Source organism: Xyrauchen texanus, chromosome 24, assembly GCF_025860055.1.
Source record: "Xyrauchen texanus isolate HMW12.3.18 chromosome 24, RBS_HiC_50CHRs, whole genome shotgun sequence".
In the NCBI taxonomy this organism is placed as follows: domain Eukaryota; kingdom Metazoa; phylum Chordata; class Actinopteri; order Cypriniformes; family Catostomidae; genus Xyrauchen; species Xyrauchen texanus.
Genome location: NC_068299.1, coordinates 39,799,870 through 39,812,646, shown reverse-complemented (window position 1 = coordinate 39,812,646; position 12,777 = coordinate 39,799,870). Strand labels below are relative to the sequence as shown.

Sequence of the window (12,777 nt, the reverse complement as noted above, 5' to 3'; positions counted from 1 at the left end):
TTACAATTTAAACAAATTTACAGCTCAAGTAATACATGCGTTTTAACAATAATTAATGAAAGTGCTTTTATAAAATTATGAGCTTCAAATGTCTGCCTCTAAACCCTCCAAAAACTGTCTCCATTCACTTCCATTGTAAGTGCCTCATTGTAACCTTGATTTTTTTTTTTTAGATTAATAAGTTTATATATAATGTATATATGCGCACACAAACATATATACTGTATAAAGGATAACATACGTGATACTGTTGACAGTTGTGAAGTGCTTTAAAGGGACAGTTGACCCTAAACTGAAAATTCTATCATCCGTTACTCACCTCATGTCGTTCCAAACATGATTTAGTTATTTCTTCCATGGCATACAAAAGGAGATGTTTAATAGAATGTCCAAGCTGTTTGCTCTATTTTCACAGTTTCACTGCTGTTTCACCATCATTGATAGTGGAGGGGATTTTCACTCCCATGCTCCAAAAATGACAAAAAGCCCAATAAAATTACTCAATATGACTTGTGCACTATATTCCAAATCATATGATCACTGACAATCACCTGGTGTAACGCATCTTCACACCGCGACCCTGAACATGCAGAACTGTGAATGAGATTTGAGAGCTCTGGAAGAGGGAAAGATTATCAGTGAATGATGACTTCAATTTGGATCTGTTCTTCACTTTTGTATGCTACTGTATGACTTCAGAAGACTTGGAATATAACGCACTATAGCACTATAGAGTATAGACTACTTTTATGGCTTCTTCCATTAACTTCATTATCTGCTAGAGAATTGTGCGCTTCACTCTTACAACAGTTTACAGGAAAGCCGTGGACCACGTGAGATCCATTAAAAAAAATGGTTTACTGTGTCTGGTTTGGAAGAACTTCACTTGCCTGCACAAAACCTAGACCTGAACCATACTGATACCGTTAGAATGAACTGGAACTACGAGCCAGGCCATTCATTATGTGCGACACAGTGCTTGACCTTCCAGAGCATTCTGCTCAATATCTGCTTTTGTGCTCCATGGAAGAGAGAAAGTCAAATGAATTTGGAACTTGGAATTAATTTTTTTTTTTAAAGATAGAATTATAATTTTGGCTGAACAATTCCTTTAAGCAGAGGTCAGACCTGATAACGGAAGACTCAACACTGCTCTGCTCAGCATCGGCGAGAGTAGTCTGTCTGGCCATGGCCTCTCGTGCTGCAAGCTGCTTTTTCTTCAGACTTTTAAGGTTATGTGAGGGAGACCACTCCTGTTTAGAAATACAAACTAAATGTTACCATATAGAACAAATGCTCAAAGACATACATGGTACGCAGCTAGAATTTCACAGCATAAAGTGAAGGCAGTGATTGAAGCAACCACACACACTTTAGTTCGGATCTTTTCTTACTAACCAAACATTTTTGTTTTATGTACACATATAACTGGAATGGATAAATAAATAAGCTGCATATCCACACTAGTGACCGCACATCAGTTGAAAATGTAAACCTTACTAAAATTGAAATTCATAAATTTCCTTGAGGTACACGCTAGATTCGACTGCACATCCTAGCACAGAAACTGATTGTGTGGAGCAGAACACTCTTATTCATCATGTGCGACACATGTCCCAGGGATAATAAACACAAGAGCAGATTTACTGCACAGAGAATGGAGACTTCACCCGCAAGTGGTGAGCCAGATGTGGGACAGATCCGGGCAAGATGCCTTATCTTTTCAAAATGCTCACTCACTGTCATCTGATCCAGAGTCAAAGGCGAAACCGCATGAGGTGTTAGAGACTGAACAGCAGCCAGAGAAAATACAAGTTTTGAGATTTTAAACTTCAGCATTCAATATGTTTTATATCTGTATGTATAGTGTCTAATAATGCTAATGTACACTTAAGATTCTCTTGCCAATACATTTTTATATGAATTAAATCTGATCATTTGATCGTATTATTAAAAAAGTAAACTGGAGAACGCCAGAAATATTGCCCAAATTGTAATTACAACATGACCACTAATTTTATGGCATGCACACATACTGTACACTTGTATCAAATATTTATTACTGTAAAAATATGTCTAATTAACTCTGTACATATTAAAATAATTAAAATAAATTACGTCTAACCAATTTCTTGCAAGTTCTTTGGGACAAAGTATAAAGAAAATATATGTACGATTATATTTTAATGTTTGTCTTATTGTAAAATGATTAATCCTGATTAATCACATGACTTAGTTAAAACCATAACCTTTTTTGTGAGCTAAATTCCTGAGAGTGGTCATTTGCTTGGAGTACCCCTTATTTTATTACTTTAAAGGAGGCCTATTATGCCCCTTTTTACAAGATGTAATATAAGTCTCGGGTGTCCCCAGAATGTGTCTGAAGTGTCATCTCAAAATACCCCACGGATCATTTACCATGACCATGTTGAAAATGTCTCTTTTTGGGTAGAATCAAAAACACGCGGTTTTCGTGTGTGTCTCTTTAAATGCAAATGAGCTGCTGTTCCCCACCCCCTTTCAGGAAGAGGGCTGTGTCTTTACAGCTCGTGAACAGCGTAAAAAAAAAAAACTTGCATTACTTCAGGCAGATTTTTACAGAGGACAAAATTTGCAAAAAAAAGTTATTGATATTTATTTAAAAATGTACATAGTATTGCTAGCTAATGTTTATTTAGCAAGTTCACAGAATTCACATTTATATAAAAAAAAGAGGCTCGCCGATGATGGTCACTACAGCATACTACAAATCAGGACCAATGTGACTGACGCCGTAAATGCCGGAGTTCAGCAATATATGTATTAACCAGAGTAGGACACTAATGAAGGAGATACTCCAGCAGAAGTCACAACTCTGAGAATGAACCAGGACATTTCTGAATGGTTAATTTACACTACACAGCTGTGGTGAGTCAGTCAGGCAACAAACATCCCTCGTGGTACTGATATGTTGTGCAGATGAGCTGGCCTTTGCAAGTAAACATTCCACTTTTAGTACAACTCTCTTATTTTCACAGAAAATGTAAATAGTTTTCAAAAATACAGTATTGTGCATAACAAAGGTGTGATTATGAATTATATAGACAGTAAGCTAAAAATAACGACATAGCTCTGATCTCTGTTAATAAAATCAGAGACAATGGTATCTTTAGCTGCATTAGCTGCAGAATCAGCTTACAAGCACATTCGGAAAGGCGATTTGCAAACATTCACATAATATAAAGTGCGATACTTACATCTTCAGGATATAAAGCTGGAACATGAACAGTTGGTACTGATCCATGCTTGAGAATCAAATTTTTATTGACACTCATTCACAAAGCAGTCCGGTGTAAAATTATTTGCACAAACATTCACACATTTTTTTATGTTCTGGGACACATTTCCTTGTCAGACTTGTCCACTGCATCTTCAGTGGCTCCGATGCCGGGAGTACATGAAGACTCTTATGTTCACTTTTACAGCAACAACAGAACATTTATGATTCTTATGAAGCTGAGACATTATTCTTCTGTTCTTCTGAGACATTATGTATCTGCTCCAGTGCTGAAAAAAAATGGCGGACTGTGTATTATCACGTAGGGGAGGAGCTATGATAATAGGGTGTAGTCCATCACCAGTCGTGGGCGAGGCCTGCTCTAACGTGACGTCAACTTAGAGCAGAAACGAACACCATTCGTTTTGACACAATGTTTTTGATTTATAGAAATATAAGAAAGAGGATTGGGTCGACTTTTAACACTGTAGAGTGGTTGTGTACACACACTGCCAACTCACATTTATATACAAACACCATGTAAAAGTGAATTTTTACTTTAGCATAGACCTTTTTTTTCACAATTTAACGAACCCCTCGCAGTTCCATCACAAAACAAATTCTGTGAAAAGTATCTTTTTGACAGTCTGAAAAATTCAGCCAAGGAGTCAAACTTTTCTCCAACACACATGCGTAGACGACGAAAAACAAACAAAGGAACAAACTTCATAAATGGATTGAGTGCTATGCATATCATTTCTCTGTGCTTTAAATCACTAGTTGATGGTTAGAAGTAGCTGGAACTGTTACGCAGCCTCAGGGAGCAATCAACAGGCAAATGAGCTGGCAGGGCTTGATGGGCGAGGGACTGCAAGTATTATTAAGGTTATTGTTGGGGTTATTCACCAGCCGTCGCTGGTGGCATCATTACAATGTTTATTGCCCCTTCAGAAAGAGCGAGACAGGAGCTTTGCTTCTTTATGAGTTTCACTGGGCGGTAATGAAGTCATGAAGCCACTTTGCTGAGAGAGGAAATCTGAAGGGTAATATCTCGTCTGAGAACTGGTAATAAACCCATGTGAGTTGTGAGTGTGTTACAGTACCAGGGCAGTGACAGTAGGGAAGTTCTTGGCCATCTCGCGCAGCAGGGTTCCGGTGCGGACGTCCCAAAGTTCCAGAGGCTTGTCTCTGAACACCACCACCAGATACTGCCTACAAAAGACAGAACACACTGCTCAAAAATACTTTCAGTTGTTTACTAGTCCTGAACAGGCATTCAGAAAATCTAGGAAAGGATCTTTCTGTACTCTGCAGTACAGTTCATGTAAACATCGTTCCTGAACGATCCACCAATCAGAGAATTGTGGCAAACAAAGCACACCAAATGAGTCCTGCAGCCACTGCCCACTTCCATGAAGCACAGTGAATGACAAAATCGAGTGTCTCCCTACAATCTCAAACTACATATATCTGGATGATTTGCAATGAAATTAACCATCTTGTTTTTATGCAGTACATACGTATAATCAACAACTTTTAAGTTTGACATTTTTCCATTGTTTTAATATGATTATTTCATTCCAATGCTTCATGGGATGGTAGTGACTTTCTTTCAAATGCATTTAGCATTAAATCAAAGTTTGTAATGTTCTGATTCACCTCAGAGCTGGTTGATTTGATTTTGGTTGGATGCTTTTAAAAAATTCCTATGGAAAAAAATAAAGAAATAGGAAAAATACTTCTGTAACCAAGAAGGCTAAAAAAGTGTGTGTGGGTTGGAGCACTGGTATGAACGCAATCTGTCCCACATTAGTGAAGAAACAAGGCTCAAAAGCGGTTGGATATTACAACCAGACAATTTACATTTACATTTATGCATTTGGCAGACGCTTTTATCCAAAGCGACTTACAGTGCACTTATTACAGGGACAATCCCCCCGGAGCAACCTGGACTTAAGGGCCTTGCTCAAGGGCCCAACAGTGGCATCTTGGTGGTGCTGGGGCTTGAACCCCCGACCTTCTGGTCAGTAACCCTGAGCCTCAACCACTGAGTCACCATGTTCCCAGACTTAAATATTATTAAAGTTCTCTGGATAGATCTCAAACATGCACTGCTTAGTATTTGATGGTACTTTATTTATTTTTCTGGTAACTATCAGTCAGCAGCAGAAACTGGTGGTTGCACTTTTAAAGTGTCAAGGCTGACTGATAACCAGCAGACACCGATTCATTCAAGCTTGACCGAAGCACTTGAAGTTTGGGAAGTAAATAAGATGATAGCTGTGAAACAATGACAAAAGATAAATAAAATGACCACTACTGCAAGGTTAAACAATCGCTACTTATCACTGGGCTACCTCACCTTTCACAAAACAATGGTTAGATGTGCTCAGACTGAGTAGGTTAAAGTACTGCAAGAGAGAGATTGAGTGAGTGGATGTGAAAGTGCCCCAGACACCTTCCAGGAAATCATTCTTAAGAGCATTTTGTGTGTGCCCGCTGAACATTAATCACCACTGAGGAAACGCACTGGGACTGAAGTGTTTAAGTGCTCACTGAGGTGTTTAAGGCAGAAGTGTGAGTTTGTTTGTGTAACTCACTTCAGATGTGACACTTTAATCATTTCAATGGCTGGTTCATCGTTCCCGCGCTCACCCCGAAATGCAAAGCACCGCCCTGAGAGAGAAAGAGAGAACATTATATTCTGTTTTTCATAAAACAAAATATTAAATGAGTGTGGGTCAATAAGACAAAAGCATTTTATGACAATAATGCTGCAACAAAGAGAGGAGAAATGTTTACTCATATTTGTAATAAAACAATAAAACGATAAAGCCGTGACTGCATAAGCGTTGCAATTTATTTTCTTGCTATGACAGAGTTACAGTTTCATCTAAAGTGGACCCCAAAAAGCAAGTGTATCATTTCTGTGACACTGGAGTTAACAAAAAGAATTGGGCACTGGACATAACATCATTCTTTCACTGTTTTACAACTTGTATTCCATTGATTCTCTGCTTTCACACTACAAGCTAACCTTATACACATACAGTGGGCTAATTGCAAAATATTGGTCTAATTTTAAAAGAAAAAGTCCTTTTTTTTTATTAAAAAAACCAAAGATTCCAATATTCCAAATATATATCAATATATATTTATATATAAAAAATGATCTCCGTCACCTTCCATCACAATATACATATAACATGCAGGTAGCATTTTAACGCAACAGAGCAATTTTGCCACTCTTCAATCAGCCTGTGCCCCACAAGGACCACCCCAGTCAAAAAAGTCTGGACATGACACTGGTGAGTAACATTAACACATTGGCCCATTTACTTCCTTTGTAAGTCCCTCATTCTGACCCCGATTTTTGCTTTCTTTTTTTTTTTAAGAAAAGAACGGACGAGTCAATGTATTTTTGCTGAAATCAATATTTTGCCACAAATGCTTTTGATTGAGCTCAACATGTATTGAATTTGTAATATTCCTTTAAGCCGGCCATTTTTTGCTGTGCCTTTAAGACTTTTATGTAAAAACCTTCTTCACATGAGAAATGAGCTGAGGTTTTCCTGTAAGCTGAGGTTTTGATGTCAGGTGTAATATAGTTTTTAACTGCCTCAATCTTCAATAACAGCCTCTTTATCCTTACAATTCTTATCATTGGCTGTTCTGTATTCATAAATAATACTATCTATCTTACTCGCTCCTTAATACAGCGGTTCTCAATTTCTCCTCACAAATTTGAAACTGGTGTGCATGCAAGAATGACCTTGTTTACATGAGCACACCTGACATGAACGCTTTGGGCTGTCAAGAGCTGCGCACTCAGGATGCGCTGCGGTGCCAGGTGCAAGTTTAAACAAGTCAGGAGAAAAGGCCGAGGATAAGAAATTGCGCACATCGGTTCTTATTTGTATTTTCACTATTTTTGTTGAATGTGTGAAAGTGAGATTTGAGGACGGGTCAGTCTTCCTACAGGGGCACGCCCCACATTTTGAGAATCACTGCCTTAATACTTTAATACCTCACGACTGTGCGGTTAATCATCACTGACTGCGAATAGGTATTTCTTCAATGGCATCGATAACGGAAAACCTTGCTTTTGCATGAGGCTGCATCTACAACATCCATAGGTGTGAGTATAAAGTCTAAGACGACTGTCCCATTAGCCAACTAAATATAAACAAAAATACCTTTAACTTCAGGCAGCTACTTCTCTATTGACTCATTAATGATGTGAGAATGCGTTTAGCCTTAATTTACTCTCCAGACACTCAAGTGTCTAACTTGCATGTGTGCATGTGTGTGTGAGTGTTTCTTCGAGACAAAAGTGTGTATGGAGAGTGCTCTCATTAAGGTCCTAATGAAGACTGGAGACAGCAGCAGAGAGTAAACAACAACAAAAACAGAAGTGATGAAGAGGGCCATGCTTTGCATTTTGCACAACTACCCCACTCACACACACACACACACACACACACACAGAGAAATGACCCAGAAAAATCTCAGAACAACACTGTCATAAACAAGTGAAACCCCATAAACATAAAACAGAATGAATCAAAACCAGATCAACACACACACAGTGTCATCAATCACAGAGTGTTTTGGAAAGGTAAACAAACAAAGGATACAGGATATGCCTCATTTATGCAGCTTCATTGCCACAGGCGTAATATTTTCTCCACTTTAAAATCTGAGGCTGTAGAATAACAAGTTTATTCACTGTTAACCCTAATGTTGACATTACTGGAAAAATCAAGTTGTCTTAATTTAACATACCTTAAAATGTAATGTGGACTTATAACTTAAATATCAATATTCTTATAACTTCTTTTAGCTTACAGGAAATGCCCATAATCCCTTGTGCTTGCATTATTTAATTATGTGTTCTTGGTCAAAGGGAACTTATGGGGGCATTTAAATAGTTGACATTAGGAAATGTAGCTCTTTTGTAGAATTATGTTGTTTTGAGTGATCTGTGTCCCCTTTGGTTAAGTTTATTCTATTTGAACACCAAAACTTCAATGTCCTTTTTGGACCTTCTGAGATCTGGTCAACATTCACTTGCATTATACAGACCGATACAGCAGAGACATTTTTCAAAACAAATCTACATTTGTGTTCTGCAGAAGAAAGAAGTAAAATACTTATAGGATGGCATGAGGATGTGTAAATGACAAGATATATTAATTTGAATTTTTCAGTGAACTATCCCTTTAAGTGAACTTTATTACAAAATATTTGGAAACACCATTTCGCAATTTCTTTGAGGGAACAAGTTTATTTAATAAATTAATTAAAGTCAACTTATTAGGGAATTCGGTGAATAAAGGGAGGTTTTTAAGGAATAGTTCACCAACAAATTGGAATATACTGACGGAATTTATTCACAATCTTGTTTCACTTCACAATCACTTTCTTTGTAGAACAAACTGTTATTTGCTCCATGTTAGCACTTGCAGTCTGATGACCATGCTGCTAATGTTCTTGAGGACTTGATGACAGCAACACAGCCAATTAAATCACACTGCCATTTATTTATCTTGTTTTATCAGTTTCATATATATGAACAATTTGCTTGAGAACAGACTTTCAGAAATCAAAATGTATGCAATTTTATTTCTTCTTATAATTATATACTTAAAATCAAAGTATGATCTCATATTCAAAAATAGTAAACTAATTGTTCTCATACAATGAACGTTACTCAATATCCATTTTTGCAAACTGACTTTTACATGCCACTTTCTCCATTTCGCTGCAGTTTCCTGGTGATATTAACAATAAAGGCCCAACACCAACTGTGCGTTTTATTCACTTTCACACAAATCACGAGGACAATGGCTGATTATGACTTCATAAACACTTATTTTTTGCTCTGTTACTCAACCCCGCTATGTTATGGCAGCAAAACACTTTTACTTTAAAGGTGGTTCAAGCAATTCCTGAGAAAGACTGTTGATATTTGAACTCAACAGACAAACAAACACACCCATTCCTTCAGTGCTCCTTTAGAAGCCCCCAAATTCATGCACACACAAGAGTTGTGTGGATCGGTCTGATCCAATTTGTTTATTTACCCATTTACAGATCCAGGGCTGTGTGCAAACACCAGATTTTAGTGAGTGCACACACAGAACAGACAGATAGCGGACCGTGAAGAGATTTTCACCAAATTTGACAAAAAGTGTATTGGATTAAAATGACACCTAAAATTACCACATTTAACGCATGATTTGAAAAATTATCAATTTTAACACTTGTAATGTTTGGTAGCTCACCCTCTAGAGCATTGGACTTTGGGCTTGACGGCTGCGGTTCGAGTCCAGTCAAAGACTCACGAAAGTGAAAGTGCCATAGAAGTGACACAAAATGACATGGTTGCTTCAGAATATGTGCTTTTCATTTCAAATTGGTTAGGTTTAGTTGTTGGTAAAGGTCCATTTTCTTTTCAGTTATTGGGACTTTTCCATTATGGGAACTATGGGGAGGGTGTTGAACTCCAAAAATAATCAAAAGTATCATAAAGTAGTTTGGAACAGCATTACATGTTATTCCAAAACCAGATGACTGTCTTTCTTCCAGAAAAGGAGAAATGTGAATCTTCACACTCCATATGACTCATGTGCCAATATACTCCACTTCTGAAGACAAACAATGGGTTCAGCACCCTTGGTAATTGGATCCCTTATCAATTAGACCCAGGCCCACCCAGACTATTAGAGATTATACTTTGATTTTAAATATATAATTATAAGAAGAAAAAAAATGCATACATTTTGATTTCTGAAAGTCTGTTCTCAAACAAATCGTACAAATATGTGAAACTGATAAAACAAGATAAATAAATGGCAGTGTGATTTAATTGGCTGTGTCGCTGTCATCAAGTCCTCAAGAACATTATCAGCATGGTCATCAGACTGCAAGTGCTAACATGGTGAGGCAAACAACAGTTTGAGTTACATTAAATAAAAGACAACTGAACACAAGAATTAGTCAAATTGGAACAAGACTTTGCCTTGACAGATGCAAAACAGGATATCTCCCTTTGAAGGAGAAAATGATGAGGAACAAAAAGGAACACAGTGACAAAATTCAGTCATTGCAAGAAATAATCCTAGCATTTAAAACAGATTGAAGACAATTCCTAAAAATCCCACTGAGACCCGAAATACAGAATATACTGCTTGAATATGATGCTTCTCAGCTGAGGAAAATGAAAGCTAACAAGCACGAATCTCTGTTCACTCCATTGATGACGTCACTTTATTTATGATTTGTAACTAATTGCCCCTCATAAACATGAAAAAATAATTCAACTAATATATATATATATATATATATATATATATATATATCACAAATACTTTTCTTAAAAATGTATGCCCACATATGTGTACAGTGGGATTATGTTCAGGTTTGTTTTTCAAATGTATCATTAATTAAGCTCATGACATTCAGCTGTGTATCAAACAGTTTTAAAAAAAATTTTGATTCTCTATGCGTTGTCAAGCAAACACAATCACAACAGATGGACAAAACCATTAATACTAGTATGCCAAAATGCACTGCTAGTATGCCAAAATTGCTTGATATTAATTTGTCATGCAATCTTATCTATTATTAAACCTCAGTGTTCTCTCTGTATTTTTAACAAATTGAACTACGACAGAACCAGTTCAAAAAGTAATTGTCAAAATACATTGTCACAATAAATATGTCAAGATAAATGTTTGTACAACATTTATTATTCTTCATTAATGTTCATTTCTACATATACTAATGCATCATTGAAGTGAAAATTTGTATAACACTAGTTTATACTACATGAACTAATGAGAAGAAACATTTAGATATTTTGATTAATGTCAATCAAGAACAAATCATTGTATATTGTTAGTACGTGACACACAATGCATTTAATAATGTTAATGAATAGAATCTTACTGTACAGAGATAACAAAATAAAATATGACAACATGTATATTAAAATGAAGCAAAACGACCCACAGATTTGTTCATGTGGAAAGTTATTGAAAATAATTACATGTTTTGTAAACTTTTGTGGCAATATTGTTAAAGTGCACATCATGTTTATCAGAGAAAAAAAATGAATAACTGTTTTAAAGCTGAACATCAAACAAAACTAGACGCTACTCTTTACACACAAACAGGTTTCAATGGAGAGAAAAAATGTAACTTAAAGACAATTCTTGCCCGATGCACTTTTGTTGGCTCTGTGCCCATAGAAGAACTTCACGGAAATCAAAGCTATTTTGTTGTGTCATGTGACCCTTAAAAAAAATGCTTGACTCTTAAATTACAGTCTAGAGAGTTCAGTCGGTTTAAATTAATTTAAATTATTCGTAACATTAGCGAGGCCAAAATACAATGTAGATGCATGTGGAAGCAGGGTCTAATGAAGAACTGAAGACCCGAATGTTTCATTTATTCTCTCTCCAATCTTTAGATTCTGATTAGGGCTGCGCAATTACTCGAGATAAAATTAAAATTACAATATGGCATTGTGCGATTATTAAACTGCAAATGGCTGCGATATAATTAAATAAATGAACAGTCTGCACGCACTGCTCACTTCAAAGTTTATGTGCGCAGCTCTGGTCTGTCTGTATTTTGTTAGTAAAGTCAAAATTTTAAGAGCACGCATGAGGATCATGATACAGTGTTTTCAGTAGTTAGAGAGCGGTTCTACGCTCGATACACAATTCTATTTTATGCTCAGATTAACAGATATGCTTGTGTTTCTCACACAATTGGCTCATTGTGCAACAAGGGGTGCTGACGAAGTAATAGATATGCCTATCTTTGTGTAAAACTAAAATAATGACGCAGCCGATTTTCTAAGTTTATTCTTTACAGAGCTAAAATATTAATCATCTGGGATGGCATTAGGGTGCATAATGATGAGAGAATTTTCATTTTTGGGTGAACAATCACTTTGAACTTCACATTCACTGAAAACCCTGCTCTGTAGCTCTCATACAGTGTCTCATTTCATGCAAATTTACTGTGCCAAGATGCAAATGGGGCGAGTGATCGAAAAAATGCATGTTTAAATGTTTGTCTGAGCTATCATTTGGCTTCAGAAGACTTAAAATCATTTGGTCTACTCTTTTTATACTTGTATGGTGATTTTTGGATGACATTGTGAGTAAATAATGACAGAATTTTCTTTTTTGGATGAACTATTCCTCTAAAACTCAAAGCCATTCACTGTGACCTCTGCCAGATTTGTGGTCCTTAAAGTATGTCCAAAAACATTGTAATTACATAAAAGCTTCATAGTCAAATATAACTTTTATTATGGTTCAAATTATCCAATCATATACATGTGTTTACAATGTTGTGGCACAAAAATAAGCAAATCAGAGCATTTGCTTGCAAGGTCAGAACATCACTCATTCATGTAATGCACTGTTGTATAATTCAGTATTTATAATTGGCATCAAAACACTGTTAATAAGTGATAAACTACAAAGAGACTTTAAAAGGCA

At 36.4% G+C, this 12,777-nt stretch overlaps 1 protein-coding gene across 1 annotated transcript in view; it reads right to left on the bottom strand.

The window, feature by feature from the left end:
* The window catches only part of wdr11 (WD repeat domain 11), a 188,393-nt gene that overhangs the window by 69,771 nt on the left and 105,845 nt on the right, over positions 1-12,777 (bottom strand). Inside the window, exons 13-15 of the mRNA XM_052089447.1 lie at positions 5,857-5,932; positions 4,360-4,468; positions 1,129-1,253 (exon numbers count right to left, since the gene is read on the bottom strand). Of these exons, the coding sequence (XP_051945407.1) occupies positions 1,129-1,253; positions 4,360-4,468; positions 5,857-5,932 (310 nt within the window). The remainder of the gene's footprint in view (positions 1-1,128; positions 1,254-4,359; positions 4,469-5,856; positions 5,933-12,777) is intronic.